This window comes from Doryrhamphus excisus, linkage group LG12, assembly GCF_037039965.1.
Source record: "Doryrhamphus excisus strain RoL-2023G ecotype Guam linkage group LG12, RoL_Dexc_Guam_v1.1, whole genome shotgun sequence".
In the NCBI taxonomy this organism is placed as follows: Eukaryota; Metazoa; Chordata; class Actinopteri; order Syngnathiformes; family Syngnathidae; genus Doryrhamphus; species Doryrhamphus excisus.
The window spans coordinates 8,421,948-8,439,143 of NC_136368.1; the positions used below are offsets into that span (position 1 = coordinate 8,421,948).

The following is a 17,196-nucleotide window of genomic DNA, read 5'->3' on the forward strand; positions in this document are numbered from 1 at the left end:
TCATTTAGCAACATCTATTGCTCATCACAAAAGAGACAACTTATCAGCTGCGACTCAAAGACTAAATTGGACTCACCTCGTAGAATATGCAAGGAAATCATCTCTCCTGACTCACGCTTAATTAACCTTAACAGATGAGTAGAGCAGAGGATGGAGCTGCGGAAGGAAGGGCAGAACATTCTAAATGAAGACATTCTCGCCAAAGCGTTGTTGAAGGTTTTTAATAGCAAAACATGTTATATATGTACATAGATATAAAATGCTCAACACTAATAAAAATTGTGGCTATGATAATTGATTTGGAATACAATATAGTTCATAAAAATGTTGAACTTGTACAAAAGAGACAATATTCATTTGTTCCTTCATAAGTTGAACACCAGAAGTCTTCCAATGGAAGACTCTGGTATGTACCGTCAGCTTATATCAAGCAAACCAAAGACCACGCTTACACCACCGTAACAAACGTAGCCATGCTGTAATACACTCGTACTTACACTGTAATGCAATCTTTTTGGAAAAGCTTTGAGATGTGCAAGTCAGGATTAAGTGGTTAAATACTCGTTGGTGTTTTACTAAATTGGGTCTCCAGGGTACTCATTTCTGTAAACTTACTCACCCATGCTACTGCTAGCTAAATTAAAAAAAGTTAACAGGTGAATAATTGGACAACTGTTTTTTTAACTGGGAAGACTCAGGCTCACTAACTCACGGGTACTTGGCAAAGACGTGAATTTCAGCGATTCACAGGTGATCATTGAGACTAGAGTTTCACTGACCTCCATGTTGACAAAATCCTGTGTTTCATTGACTCATGGATTCATGCAAACTTGAGATTGGACTGGAGTTTCATGAATGCACGTGTGCTCGACCAAGACTCGAGTTTCACCGCCTCACGCTTTGACTAAGACTTGTGTTTCACTGACTCACGGGTACTTGAAAAATACCAGTTTCACTGACTCACGGGTCCTTGACAGACCAGTTTTCACTGACTCACAGGTATTTGAAAAAGACCAGAGTTTCACTGACTCACGGGTGCTTGACAGACTTGAGTTTCACTGCCTCATAGGTGCTTGATGAAAACTCGAGTTTCACTGGGTCACTTGACGAACACTCGGGTTTCATTGACTCACAGGTGCTCAACACAGACTCAAGTTTCAGTGACTCACAGGTGCCCACGGCAAACTCGAGTTTCATTGACTAGTGGGTTGATGAAGACTGGTGTTTCACTGACACCTGTGCTCGTCAAAGACTCGAGTCACTGACTCATGGGTTCAATTCCTTGCACACAAGTGTGTTTCTGTGCATGTGCTTCGGGACGAGTGACTTGGGTGAATTGAGTATCCGATTCACTTCTGTGAGTGACTCCTATGAACTTGGGTCTATAAAAGGAATCACGTGTCCCACAACTATTAGTCAGTGTGTAAAAATATGCTGTGATTCTTCGGAGAATGGTGCAAACGACATGTAGTTACAGCTGCACGGCGACGTCTGTTAAAACGCTGAAGCCCCAAACAACCAGAAACTTTCATAAAAATAAATGTGTAAAAAATAAATTCACTTCCATATATGAAAAGTAATGCGACTCTTTGTAACGTTCACATCTCGGTTAAGTGAGCTCCTCTTCTATCCTCTCCACATTCTCTTTTTAACACATCAGATCATTTCCTCTCTCACACACTCCACTTTCACAGTCATACTGCAACACATTTTCCAGTGGTAGTGACGTTATTCACCTTGGCACTAAAAGTGTATTCCTCCCACTGCAGAGGTGCACCTCCGTGTTTTACGCTCAACTCTGGACCAAACCTCCGAGTGACATTCATTATTCGTGGACTGCATCTTCTCACTTCTAGCTTTCTTTGCACATCTGTTCTTCCCGACTCCCTTTTTCATCCTCACTGCACTCAAACTATTATTATTATCTTTGATGTCGCCGTATCCATCAGCTGTACCATCTTATTTGGATTATTTTACATCAGCCGATGCAGCTGCTTTGAGACAAAGTCCCAAGGTGTGCATTTCATTGAATGAAATGTATTCAATCCCCATGAAATGAATACAACTAAAATCAGAAACAGGTTAGAACTTGTAGGTTATGTCCACACAAATATGGATTTAAAAAAAGCATATTTTTCTATTTTGGCTTTCCGTCCATACACAAATGTAGGTTTTGTCCTTAAAACAGAGCCTTTGGAAAAAGCTCAATTTCGCCGTCAAGTGGTTAGCACGGCAGATCAGAGACCTGGGTTCGATTCCCTGCTCTGACATCTCTGTGTGGAGTTTGCATGTTCTCCCTGTGCATGCGTGGGTTTTCTCCGGGTACTCCGCTTTCCTCCCCCATTCCAAAAACATGCTAGGTTAATTGGCCACTCCAAATTGTCCATAGGTATGAATGTGAGTGGGAATGGTTGTTTGTCTATATGTGCCCTGTGATTGGCTGGCCACCAGTCCAGGGTGTACCCCGCCTCTCGCCCACAGACAGCTGGGATAGGCTCCAGCATGCCCGCGACCCTCGTGAGGATAAACGGTATAGAAAGTGGACGTGGACAGAAGCAGTTTTACATCGCCGCTGATTTTTTTTTTTATCAGAGAGGGGCAAATGTGCGTTTTTGAAAATACCAGTGTTGGTGTGGACGTGGCTTTGGTACACTGAAGTGATGGTTCAGTAAGTGGTTAAATGGTGCAATAAGTGGACTTTCCAGCGCAGTTCCTGTTTCCGCCCATGTGTGCACTTGAACACATCACCGGGCCAAAGAGATGTTCAAGTAGGATCCTGATTAATATGACAAAGAACGTTTTCCATTGACATACATTCTTTTTCTCTCTGTCTTGTTTAGTTAGACACTATTATTACACGTTAAGGTAAATGTTTAAAAGATGATATTGAGTGGAAAACACTCCACTACAGTAGAGAATAAAATGAATAAAATGTTCATTGAATTGGTCAACAATTTGATTGCTTAAACTCATGTTGGATGTTGAAAGCAGAGCTTTTCCAAGTGGTTTTGGCCTGTTTTTACATTGCATTGTTTCTGTCAATAATACATTTAGACAATCAGTCAGTGATGACCAACACAGGTTTAACATCATGGATTAAGTGGAAAGGCTAAAATAGAACTGAAGTTATCATACTGTCATGTAGATTATTCAAGTATACTTAATCAAAATTAGCTCATTAATTCATCCTCTAATGTAAAAAAGTGGTAAAAACTTGTGAAATGTTTTTTTAAGAAGTTATATAAAGAAATACATTTCAATGATATTTTTCAAAATAGTAGCTGATGTCTTTCAAAATGAAAGTATGAGTGTGTGTTTAGTATTCCCTCAAAAAGTGGACTGGATTTCTGCCGCATGAAGACTGTACCTTTGTAACCGAGCAGGAGTTCTAACCAGCAGACTGACTGATATTTCCACTGTGTCTGGAAAGTGGTGGTTAAACATGTGGTTCACTAACGACAAGGGAGGCAATGAAATGCCTTCAAACGACATGATATTGTGCACCACAGTCTACAATTAACCTTTGTTACCTTACTTCAAACAGCGGGCTATGTTTGATAATGGCTGTGATTTGAATTCCACCGCTATGACGGTCAATGTCGACTTCTCTTTCTCTTCGGAGCAGTGGATGTAGTATTGTATACAAAAGTACTACTTGTAACTGATGTCAATCTAGACGGCTGCAGTCATGGCATTCTTCTGTCTGGGGTCGGTTTGGTGTTGATGTTGCCGTCTGCCAGTCTCGCCACTGTAGACATACTGGTCAGGGCCGGGGTCCACAAGGTGCCTGGACAAAGAGTAGTCCAGTGCAATACAGAATGAAGTTACCATGCAGTTATTTGCACAAAGTTCATAGAGATGAGTAGTATAGTAAAATACAATACATATAGACAATGTATACTAATGTGTCCAAAGAAAACACACATGGACAGCACGTGCAAATTCCACACAGAGATGCCCCGATGGAGATTCCAAATTTTGATCTCCCAACACATTCAGTGTACTATGGTAGAATGCTATCCATCTATCATAACAATTTTCAACAAAATAGTTTGAAATTCTTCAAAAAAGAAGTCCCCAAAATATTCAGGGGCTTTCAAAGTGTAACTGTGTGTCTTTGAGTCATTTTCCAGTCTTTGTAGGCATCTGGTAGGTGTTTTCTGCAATATTCTAGTAGCAAATATTGAAGCTTTGAAAATAGCCGCCTCAGTAAGTTTTACCAGCTAGGGTTTCAAAGCTTAGATTTTTTTCAAGTGCCACATTGTCCAAAGTTGGCCCAGGGGCAAAAACAGTATGCGTCTCAAAAGGGTCCGCTTTGTCGACTCCGTAATCAGGAAAAAGCCGTAAGAAACAACAAACAGATATTACAGGAATGATGTTGAAATATTTGTGAATAAAGTCATAAGTTTGAGAAGAAAGTTGAAATATTTGGAAATAGTATAAGGTATATCTGAGATGCATTTTTTCTTGAAATATATATAACTTCTTTGCATGTGTTGCTTTGCAAAATATCAAAGTGGTCCATTTTGTTTCATTTTTTCAGTAATTGGCCTTCGGTGAAATAAGTTTGGACACCCCAGTCATACATACTGAACGTACCTGTAACCTCCTCCCCCAGCAGTGCCACGGGTTATCGTGTCGTACCGTAGTCCCCGATGTGGAGGGGTAGGTGATGGGGGCACATCCTGTCGCAAGGGTCCTCTCTGCTGGGAGCTAAAGACACACAAAAGCAGTCTGCAGGCAATGCAAAGAGACCTTCAAGGACAGTGCTAACATGTTTTTGACAAGTAGCAGTTAGTGCTCGGGTAGATATAAAACAGCTGAATTGAGGAGAAAGAACCATGAGCTAAAAAGAAACTGTTGCATCTGATTACCTTGGGTGGGGGTAAAAACTCCCCGAGTCAACTCCCCGAGGGTCCGCTGGCCGTGAATATGGCTGGCTGGGGGGGAAGCTGGAGAATGATGGAGGGGGCTGAGAGTTGGGGTGAGGGTAGGACGGGGCCTTGTGGTAACCTTGTGGAGCCTGGGGAGCGCCGATGTAATGACCTGACCAGGGATGCATGGTGTACTCAGCTGGATCCAATGGACCTCGTCTGGAAAGGGTAACGTGATAAATGATAGATGAGGACAACAGCAACTTATCCTTTAACAAGTGGGTAACCAGGATATGTGCACCTCAAACAACGGCAGGAAAAAAGTTCTAACGTTTCACAAAAGACAAAAACCTTACGAACGGCAGCTGAACATCTCACTAACGTTGTACAATTTTCCACCAAGTTCATTTGACGTGAGGATTAAAAGGAATGACACTGCTTGGCTTGTCTTTGGCCTGTTCTGGCATTTTTTCCAAGATATATCCCAAAAATTGTTGCGCAAGGTGTCCAGTGACTCGTGAGACATAATTGCAACAGTGAGGTCCATTCTGAAAACATTTGGGTTTGACATCAAAAGATACAGTGCATCCGGAAAGTATTCACAGCGCTTCACTTTTTCTACATTTTGTCATGTTACAGCCTCATTCCAAACTGTATTAAATTAATCTCTTACCTCAAAATTCTACACAAAATACTCCATTATGACAATGTGAAAAAAGGTTTTTTTGACATGTTAATAATAACTGTCTATATAAGGTCCCACAGTTGACTGTGCATGTCAGAGCACAAACACCAAGCATGAAGTCAAAAGAACTGTCTGTAGACCTGCGAGACAGGATTGTCTTGAGGCACAAATCTGGGGAAGGATACAGAAAAATTTCTGCTGCTTTGAAGGTCCCAATGAGCACAGTGGCCTCCATTATTCGTAAATGGAAGACGTTTGGAACCACCAGGACTCTTCCTAGAGCTGGCCGGCCTTCTAAACTGAGCGATCGGGGAAGAAGGGCCTTAGTCAGGGAGGTGACCAAGGCCCCGATGGTCACTCTGTCAGAGCTCCAGCGTTCCTCTGTGGAGAGAGGAGAGCCTTCCAGAAGGACAACCATCTCTGCAGCAATCCACCAATCAGGCCTGTATGGTAGAGTGGCCAGACGAAAGCCATCAGACCAGAGAATTTTGTTTCTCATGGTCTGAGAGTCATTCAGGTGCTTTTTGGCAAATTCCAGACGGGCGGCCATGTTCCTTTTACTAAGGAGTGGCTTTCGTCTGGCCACTCTACCAACGTCTTCCATTTACGAATAATGGAGGCCACTGTGCTCATTGGGACCTTCAAAGCAGCAGAAATTTTTCTGTATCCTTCCCCAGATTTGTGCCTCAAGACAATCCTGTCTCGCAGGTCTACAGACAGTTCTTTTGACTTCATGCTTGGTGTTTGTGCTCTGACATGCACAGTCAACTGTGGGACCTTATATAGACAGTTATTATATTTCCAAATCATGTCCAATCAACTGAATTTACTGCAGGTGGACTCCAATTAAGCTGTAGAAAGATCTCAAGGATGATCAGTGGAAAAAAGATGCACCTGAGCTCAATTTTGAGCTTCATGGCAAAGGCTGTGAATACTTATGTAAATGTGATTTTTTTGTTTTCTATTTTTAATAAATTCAAAACATGTCAAAAAACCTTTTTTCACATTGTCATAATGGAGTATTTTGTGTAGAATTTTGAGGTAAGAGATTAATTTAATACAGTTTGGAATGAGGCTGTAACATGACAAAATGTAGAAAAAGTGAAGCGCTGTGAATACTTTCCGGATGCACTGTATGAGACCAGAGAGCAAACTGTAATTTTTTTTATTCATTCATTCATTCATTTTCTACCGCTTTTTCCCCACGAGGATCACGGGGGGTCTGGAGCCTATCCCAGCTGTCTTTGGGCGAGAGGCGAGGTACACCCTGGACTGGTCACCAGTCAATCACAGGGCACATATAGACAAACAACCATTCACACTCACATTCATACCTATGGACAATTTGGAGTGGCCAATTAACCTAGCATATTTTTGGAATGTGGGAGGAAACCGGAGTACCCGGAGAAAACCCACACATGCACGGGGAGAACATGCAAAGTCCACACAGAGATGGCCGAGGGTGGAATTGAACCCTGGTCTCCTAGCTGTGAGGTCTGCATGCTAACCACTCGTCCACCGTGCCTCCCTGTCATTTTTTACTTCTAGGTAAAAACCACATGAAAACCAGAATACTGTCCATGGGTGAAAAACAACTGCCAAACTTGTAAGGTTTGGCATCTCCAATGTTTGTCCCTGCACTCCTGCCCACAGTTTGGATGAACCAGTAGGTGATTTGAAGCTTTGACCCCACGCATTAACAACTTGGTATCTTCATCTTTGTAGACTGCCAACGTATGAAAGGTTGCCAGTTGCCTGAATACTTGTTTTGTCCTGGGAAGAACGGAAGGGGTTTTCCAGAATCTCATTCTTCCACTGATGGTTTTACCTTGTGGGCCATTTGTTTTGGAGAAATTGCCTCTCATTTTGGTTGACTGCATATTTGTTTTTCGTTTGTTTTGGCCCCCCAATAACCCAAATTTGACGAACACTGAGCAAAGATGGACAATCAATCAGAAGCCAGTACAACCATTTGGATGTCCTGAAGAAATAACCCACTGGCGTAACAGGTCATAAACATGGAACAGGTCAGGACAGAAATATCGTGACTACTGTGAAGAAAGACTAAAACAACTGCAGAGAGCAGGAGTGAAGGTATCACCATCTGCTGCTCACAGAAGGCGACACCAGAAGATGCAAACGATCCATTAGCAAGAGGAATAAGAAGGTGAGGCTGGAATTGGCTTTCCGAGACAAAATGTGACGGACTGATGAATTCTTTAGGCTCATCTCTGTACTTTTGTCATAGGTCCGACTGTGTCCGCTTTTAAACTTTTGCTGCATTGATTTTGAACTGGGTCAAGAAGTGATAGGGGGCAGATGCATACCAATACAAGTAACGCATGACAGGTTGAAGTCACCCCAGATTCAGTTACTACTCCCGCACATACACATAACACATACACTTGTTGGAATCTGGCCTGGTCCTGTTAATAGATATCGATGTCAAGTACACCGACATGTCCACCACATAGCTAACATTATGAGGTATTACATTTTATTTCACCATCACCTTATCAGTCTACATGTGCTTCTCACCTCCTGTGTCTCTAGTTGCTTTTAACTTTGATGAAATTGTGTGCTAGTGTGTGTTCCTTGAGTCGACTGTAACTATTAATTAATACTTCACACATGCCGGCTAATTAATGTGCTTTGAAATGAGTGCCATGGCGACACTCAACAGTATTGTTACGCAGAATTTAGCGAGGCTTAAAGACCTCAGACCGATTGTAGACTTGATTTGATCACGCGTACAAACGGCAGTAAATGAAATGTAAAATGTGTTAATAAGAATTCACAGGTGGAACATCAGAGTGCTGGTGTTCTCTATGCTTACGCCTGTCTGAGACAATTTGGGTGGTCAGCAACATGGCCTTCATGCTTGGGACACTTTCCCCCCTCATATACCTTCAGTTTGTAGGTAACATTCTCACTTTCTTCACTAACCCCCTCAAACAGCATGTCAGCCTGCCAGTTGGCCTGCACTTCCATATCTCCCCTCCGAAAATCCTCAGCCCATATCAGTCATCATTGACTATTTGGTCTGACAATGATAATGTCACCAAGACAGCGATAAGAGCAGTGTAGAGGGCAAAATGGACATGGGCGATTTTATTGTTGTTTCACATGAATGTATCAGTTACGGCTTACATAACGACATTAGTATTATTTAGCAAAAGCGGCCCTGTGGGAGCTCCATGAATACAGTATAAACAAATGGCTTAGGCATTGTGAGATTGCAACCTACTTGCTGTATTAAAACTATATTTATGTATCAGAAATTGGCTTGGAAGTGGCCATATGAGCATATGATATTTAAGATTCAAACTTCATTCTGTTTTTTCTTTTTTAAACGGGCCATTTCAAGTACTCTCAAAACAGTTTTCTACTTTTTGTATGGTAAATTCTTAAAAGAAGGAGGATTTTAGAAGTATGGAATCCCAACAAGAACAATAAGAATATTAAGAATAATCTCTTAGAAATAAAAATTGCAGCTGTTATTATGATTTGTTATTCATTTATTATTTGTTATTATGTGATTATATTATGGGTAGTATTATTTAATAAATATAATGAATAAAAATGCTATTTTATAAACATTTCAAAAATCATGTGATAATAAAACAAGAAACTAGATGTCAGCTAATCCTATTTCAGTGTATTCTGTGACAGGTTTTGCAGAATTGATATCCATTTTTGATTGCTCTTATTAAAAATAATAATACTACAAATTTTTTTAAAATAATGTGTTATTTGTACAAATAATATAAGTTTCCAGAATATGAGAAACCAGTCACAATTTGTCGTATTTCCTAAATAATTCCAGGAATCGGACCAAAATAAACGGGGTAATAATAAAACCTAAGTACTTTTCACGGCCCTACAGTCTTATGAGAGTGGCCATATTGGTAATGGAGTGGAAATCCAGTTAGAATCTGTGGGGAATCCAATGTAAATCCAGTGGCAAGTTTGGAATTCTCCCCCCAGGAACCTAGTCAGGACTGCACAGCAGCTGGGGATTATGGGGTAATAATGAGAATGGAAGCCATTACTGGATGGTATTTACACACACAGGCATGCATTCAAGCACATACACACAAACACGCACAATTGTTACAGCATGAGAAGCAGAACTGTTTTGCACGTGTATGTTTCTGCATGCTTAGAAGGAGAAATAGAATAGAAATACATTTCCTGAATCCAGCCAATAATGACTTTTAGTTCACCTCACACACCTCCTCAAATGATTGTGTTACTCAATTAAGTTGGTACTTGCACAGAAAAATGAAGCAGGGAAAATGAACACTTTTACATCTTGTTTAAAACATACAGTATTTGTGTCTGAAGGATTTCTCTTACATATTACTACATATGGAGGCAGCCCTCTTAGAAAACATTGGTTAAATACTTGAAGGGATAATTGGTAATACAGCTCTCTAAGCCGTGGACTCAGACGGTGTTTTGCAGTAACGTGAGACTTTCGACTTCTCAGGGATTTCAGGTTTGAGATGGATTTCAGAGTAAACAGAGTTGTTATATAAGCTCTGCACCCCCCTTTCTTTCACACACTTTCACTTACACTTGTAAAAATGCTGGATACAGCTGTTACCCCCGTGTAAACACATGGATTGCACTCACACATTTGACAACAACAAAAATCAGTCTTCTCAAGCTTGTCTTCCACCAAACAGATCTGTTTCAGAAAGTGGGACCTCAGCTTTTCACAAATCCTTTTCCATAGCAAATTATGTAAAATCAATTCATCCGTTCTAGACCTCCGAAAATGTCGACGTAAATCAAATGTATAAAGAATGCAGTTTACATGCAGAAAATTAAGCAAATACTAGGGGTGCAACAATACACAGTGTGTAGCGGTATCGAACCGTTCGATACCATTATTAGTCAAACGAATGTATGTAATCCAAGTCACAAATGTAAGTCGTCTCCTGAATCGCTGTTGCTCCGATGCGGCACCCCTAATAAATGTATGCATTAAAGGTTCCAACTTTTAGATTACAATCCTACTGTAACAGATGCTACTTTCGTAATTCGCAAAATGTTCTATCTTTTTCAACTTCATCAAAGTTCTGGCATTTGCAACTTTCTTTGCTGACACGGTGGATTATTTTGCAGCCATAATTAAAAAAACACACATACTCAAAAATGCACAGTTCACTTGAACACCTCGTCAGCCTTTGGGACACATTGGGTTATTCATTGTTATGCGATCTATGACATCACAATGTTATAACGACTGTAATTTTCTGTACCTTATTGTCAAGTGCTTCCGAACAATATAACACACATCCACAGAGTCTGTCTATGGTGCCCCAACTTTAAGATAACCACCATCATGGACGCTTTGTTTGTTTACAATAATTCAGTTGGAGGGGTTAACTTGCTTGCTACCTGGCTGCATGACGGACGAGTGGTTAGCACGTAGGCCACACAGCTCGGAGAACCGAGTTCGATTGCACCCTCGGCCATCTCTGTGTGGAGTTTGCATGTTCTCCCTGTGCATGCGTGGGTTTCTCCAGGTACTCCGGTTTCCTCCCACATTCCAAAAACATGCTAGGTTAATTGGCCACTCCAAATTGCCCATAGGTATGAATGTGGGTGGGAATGGTTGTTTGTCTATATGTGCCCTGTGATTGGCTGGCCACCAGTCCAGGGTGTACCCCGCCTCTCATCCCAAGACAGCTGGGATAGCCTCCAGCACCCCAGCGGCCATCGTGAGGATAAGCGGTAGAAATATCGTAGTTTCTTTTGTGCTAATGTTATTTCTTCTAAAAGTAGCCCCTGTGATATCACGCCACCGCAGTTCAACATCCTAATGTGACACGTTAGTGTGAGGTTTTAATCACAGCAGCAGCACAGCCCAAACAATGTGGCAATAAAGTCTACTTTGGTTGATCCATTGCTCGTCGGTAGACAACATAAATCCCACATACTGTGTGCTGTGATGGAAGTAGAAAATGAGTATGCGCATAAGAATGCATTTTAAACTGAAATAACATTTTTCAGATGTGCTGGGCAAACAACACCACAGAGAGAAGAAGTCTCCAGTGTGACTGGCAGTTGCCTTTGTTTGTCTAAACTAAACCGCACTAAGCTTCTGCGTGAACACACTGCCCAGGTATGGAATTAGGGATCTTGGACTGTATTTGTGAGTTGTGACAAAACCGAATCTTAGTGAGTGAAAGACATTACGGATGACACCTGAAGCAGCAAAGATAGGCAGAATCCGAATAAGGCATTAAGCTGTTTTGCTACTTACGGCTAAGTGACTGACTGCACACGGTGTGTTTGTGTGTTTGTGTGAGTGTGTGTCAGGGATGGTTTCTTGTTAGTTCAGCTGTCAGCGAGATTTGTGTTGGTGCTTTGGTGCTCGAGGCCCTTAAACCTTCCTTGATCCTTGACCCTACCAAGACACACGATACTCCATTAGCGCCTAACAAACACTTGGATGGGTCAAAGTCTAGAAGATATGATCAAGAAGAAATTGGGAGCATACCAAACGCATAGACATAACATTCACAGCTTGGATACAGTTAGCTAAAGATAACAACCATTTGGTTTAAAATAGGGGGTCCAAACCGTTCCACCAGGGGCGACATAAGGAAAACTGAATGACATCGGTGCCGCTTTCATTCCTCATCAAAATTTGATGCCAGTGTTTCCAGGAGGGTAGAGATAATGGTGTCACAGTGCACGTACACTATCTTAAACTGATGTCCATTCTGCCAGCCAACCCCAAATGTCAGTTGTGTCACTTAGATCAGGGGAACACGCTGGATAGTCCAAAAGAGAGCTTATTCCTCTGTCAAGTGGGCATTGTGAAATACAAAGTTGTCCATTACCACACAGATGAGGTCCTTCAGTAATGAAGGCTGCCCCATGCAACATCTCCAGTCAGCTGCCGTTTGACGCCCATGCACAACCGGAAGCTCCATTGTTCACGTTGAAGCTCGACTTACAACTTTCTTAACTGGTACTGTAAAAAGTAAAATGTGAATGTAACTGTAAAATGTTTTGATCTTAACATGATGTTTATTGAAGACGCTGAAAACAATCAGAAGCAGATAAATATAAATCAATATAATGCCATGCTCACGAGGGTCGCGGGCCTGCTGTAGCCTATCCCAGCTGGCTTTCGGTTGCCAGCCAATCCCAGGGCACATATAGACAAACAACCATTCCCACCCACATTCATACCTATGGACAATTTGGAGTGGCCAATTAACCTAGCATGTTTTTGGAATGGGGGAGAAAACCGGAGTACCCGTGCACACATGGGTACAAAAGAGAAGCCCGAGGGGGGAATCAAACCCAGCTACTGGGTTCAAACCCCTTCTAGCTGTATGGCCTGCACACTAACCACTCGCACACCGTGCACCCTAAAGCGAGACATATTTCTGCCAATAAATAACAATAACAATTATTGTCACATTCAATATTGTGGTGAAAATAATAAAAATGAAGCTGTCTGATTCAAACGGATGGATTTTCATGCTCCTGGCTTGGGCCTGCAAAAAAATTCTTCAGTTTCAGTATATTTTTCTGATATTTTTCTTCCTTTAATTTTTACTACTCATTTTCCAAATGACTTAGTAAGCATTTTTGCAATATTTTTAACATGCTTTATATTATTAATTTACATTTTTTTATACGGTTAAATAGGTACATCATCGGCGCTTATGTTTTCTGAGTTTCTCATACCAATGACGTTTTACCCAATATCCATAGCTAAAAACTAATTCCACTGTATGCAAATACCTTTTGTGGCGTGAATAATGTGTTAACCCGGGACAACAGGCCAGTCTAACAGGACAAAATGGGGTTTATCAACACAGGTCAGAGGAGGAAGCTGGAAAGTTGATGTAGAGTGAGGAAAATACGGTTTGCCGGCTGAACCGGAAATGAAATTAAGTTAACAAGGAAGTAAATAAAAAGGAAACATGGAAAAAACTGAATAAAAGGGCTCCCTGTATGGAAAAGAAAGTTGATATGAGAAGGCAAAAGAACTAAATAAAAATGGAGAAAATGCATTTGGAGAAAACAAATTGTAAAAAATACTGTAAAAAAAGGATTAAAGGTACACTGAAGGTCACCGTGCTCAAGGAACATTTGTGCATGCGCTCAATTCATGTTGGAATGAAGCAAAACACTTGAAAGGCACTTCTATCTGTCTTTGTCAATAAAGGCCTGTCAAATATGATTAATTCACCAAGAAATTATAAATGACAAAGTGGCCGGTCCAGGAAACTAACATGATTACATTCCCCAGTGAATGGAAGTGCGTGCACGTATACGGGCGCACACGTTAGTATCAGGTTTACGTGTGTGAGGGCGTATGGAAGGACACAATCATATACAAAGAACATACAGTAGTCCACAAAACATGAATACAACATTGGATAAAAGCAAGAAAAAAGGGACGGACAGGGGACAAACCAATTAGAGAAGAAACGAGGATGAGGGCCTTCCAGATGGTAGAGGGCCGTTGCCTCGGAAACACAGAAGAGGGCAGAACAATGGAGATTTGGAGTGCTGTTCGCTAAACTTCATCATCCAGCAATGCCAGTTGGAAATCCCATGATGAAGTTATGGCACTCCCAGACTGTCCTGCATTGAATTAGGTCAATCATGGAAGTTAACGCTGCACACTTTGGAGATAAAACTACTCTCACAAGTTGCTGACTCTCTATACCAGTGGTTGGGAAGCTAAGAGAGCCATGGAAACCACATATTATTTGTATTACATGTATTTCCCTGAGAGCCATATCATACCTTTTAACACCAAATACAACTAAATGTGTGCATTTTTAAGCACAACCTGTAAATTCTGTAAATGTATTCTTCCTAATAATATTTCTATACTGAAGCTAACCAATAATAAATATACCATTACAGTGAATTCTGTTCCTCATCTTCTTCCTCCTCATTAATCTTCTATACCGCTTATCCTCACGAGAGTCGCGGGCATGCTGGAGCCTATCCCAGCTGTCTTCGGGCCAATACACCCTAGACTGGTGGCCAGCCAATAACAGGGCACATATAGACAAACAACCATTCCCACCCACATTCATACCTATGGACAATTTGGAGTGGCAAATTAACCTAGCATGTTTTTGGAATGGGGGAGGAAACCGGAATACCCAGTGAACATGCAAACTCCACACAGATGTCCACACATGCCCGAGTGTGGAATCAAACACGTGTGTCGTTGCTATGTGGCCTACGCACTATCGCTCTGCAGAATTAGCAAGCTGACTGCAAGGTTTTGAGTGATTTTCGAAGAATATTTCCCCCCTGTATTGAGTTGATTCAGATTTATATTACATTTGGGCCATTTTAAGTTCTCTACTGTTTTTGTAACGCGACACAGCGTAGTTTTACTTCTGTGTCTGCCATTAAGGTTTATATGAAAAGAAACGAGGGAAGGAGGGTGGGTCAGCATTTGGAGAGAACATAAAATAGCTTAATTACACAGACAATAAGGTTTCAGTATCTCAAGGAATAAAAGCAACGTCTATTGCTGTGATGAGTGATGAGTCTGAACGGCATCATTTCATCTTCTCTAGAACTCTCTTGGGAAAATTCCAAATGACAATCACATTATGTTAATTGTTCATTTCATTTAGCAAACAAGACATTGATTATCCCATTGTATGCATGCTTGAAATAAATTCAACCATCCTAAACCGCTGTGCTACAATGCACCTTACTACTCAATGCGCTACTAGGTAAAAACATAAAGACAACAAGGACATGGACCTTAACTGTGAGCAATGCAACATAGCATAGACACTAATGCTCAGCCAATTACCGTAAAGAACTTTGGCATGTGGGAGGCTATTGGAGTGAAACCAGTGGTTCTCAAATCCCCCTGTGAAGACAAACCCAACTTGCATACTGTTTTAAGATGTTATCACATCTATTTTTATTCATCTATTTTGATCATTATCAAACTCATACAGTGGTTTGAACAGATAAATAAATATTTTGCAGGTTCTCAGATGTAATTCAATAGAAATAACCATGACCTGAACATGAAATTCATATATATAGAAGGCGACACAAGTTCATGTTGCAGAAACTAAAGTCTTTACAATTCCGTTTTGTATTATAATTAGAATCTGTAAACAATCTCCTATCAAATATTTGATTAGCTTGGCAAGTACCAGTAAGGGCCAGTACATACAATGAGTGTAATGCGGTGTATTTCAGCTTGAAAGTGTCATACCGAACCACTTAGGCAGTTTAGTTGGTCACTTCCTGAAACATCATGGGATCCATTACTGGCACCATGTTCTAGTGAAAGTACCTCAATTACTTCACATCTTGAGCCAATAAGGTTCATCTCAGGTGCATGTAATCGTTTCAAGCTGGGACATTTTGCTCAGAGCAACTTGATAAAAATTGGAAGTGAAATTACAAAACCACAAACGACAAACACTAATTTGGTGTATGAAAAGGCGTGTAAAAGCGGCACATGCAGAGGTGAAGGGTGAGCATGGGGAAAGACTACGGAGTTGTTTATTTGTTTGGTGGTGCATGAACAACATCTCAAACTGAAATGTTATGTTGCCGCGTTTGCAGCCACAGACATTACACTTATATGCACACTTAATACTATTGTACCAACAGCACATGGCACACTGGGGCCATGTTGACTTGGGACTACATTGCACTGTTATACATTGTGCATGAGCTGTGTACTTTACTAGTAGTAAAAAAAAATAGTCCTTAAAGGGGACCTATTATGCTTTTTCCACTTTTCTGACCTATAAATGTAGTCAGAATGTTGTATTCTCGAGTTAAACGATGCTAAAGTTTCAGATAATGAGGTTTGCACATTTAGAAGTCATCCCTGAAAGAAGTTTGGGAAGGCTCAAAAAGCTTGGTTTAAAAAGGTGTGGTAAAACTGTTCTTTCGTGATGTCACACACGGGTGGACTTCATTGTATGGTTCATAGTTGGGAAGCACTTTGGGCGTGTGACCAATCACAGCGAAGTGGGAATGCCTGGAGGGGGGCCATGGGTGGAATAAATTAAAACAGACCATTTTGGCAGGAAGCTCAAATCCAAGGAAATACAGCTGGAATAGGTGCAGAGGTGTGATATTTGATTAGAAGCATTCAAAGAAGACACCTCACATAACCAGTGATTAATGTGCTCGTGACATCAAAACTCTGTTAATTTTGTTATTTTTGCCATGCAAAATAATACTAAAAGTCATATGTACGTCCTTTGTTAGATGTTGACATATTTACATTTTTTAACATTATGGTATACAGTCTTTTCTTATTATATATTCTTTGACATTTTGGTCAGATTTTCTGTTACATTCGTGTCTGACTCCACCACAATTCTAACATTGCTCCCTCACTCGAGCACGGTTTTTCAAAAATGTATTACAAATTGATCACTGTTTCCTGTGGCACATGATGGCACATTATTAGTAAAAAAATATTGACAAGACAAGCTATATGTTGTGTGGAAGTGGTAAACTTTTGGCTTCTTTGTCTGACTTCCCCACTCAGTTTGAAATACTTTGAGTTTACAATAAGTCATTTGGAGAGGTTAACTAGTTTGCTGGCTGCACGGTGGACGAGTAGTTAGCGGAGTTTGCATG

General features: G+C 40.9%; 1 protein-coding gene across 3 annotated transcripts in view; it reads right to left on the reverse strand.

The window, feature by feature from the left end:
* Positions 1 to 211: 211 nt before the first annotated feature.
* Positions 212 to 17,196, reverse strand: part of LOC131135613 (partitioning defective 3 homolog B) — a 138,202-nt gene continuing 121,217 nt past the window's right edge. For all 3 annotated transcript variants that reach the window (XM_078794993.1, XM_078794994.1, XM_078794995.1), the window contains 3 exons: positions 4,875 to 5,093; positions 4,600 to 4,713; positions 212 to 3,787 (listed from right to left, as the gene is read on the reverse strand). In XM_078794993.1, the coding sequence (XP_078651119.1) occupies positions 3,673 to 3,787; positions 4,600 to 4,713; positions 4,875 to 5,093 (448 nt within the window). In that variant the 3' untranslated portion in view covers positions 212 to 3,672. The remainder of the gene's footprint in view (positions 3,788 to 4,599; positions 4,714 to 4,874; positions 5,094 to 17,196) is intronic.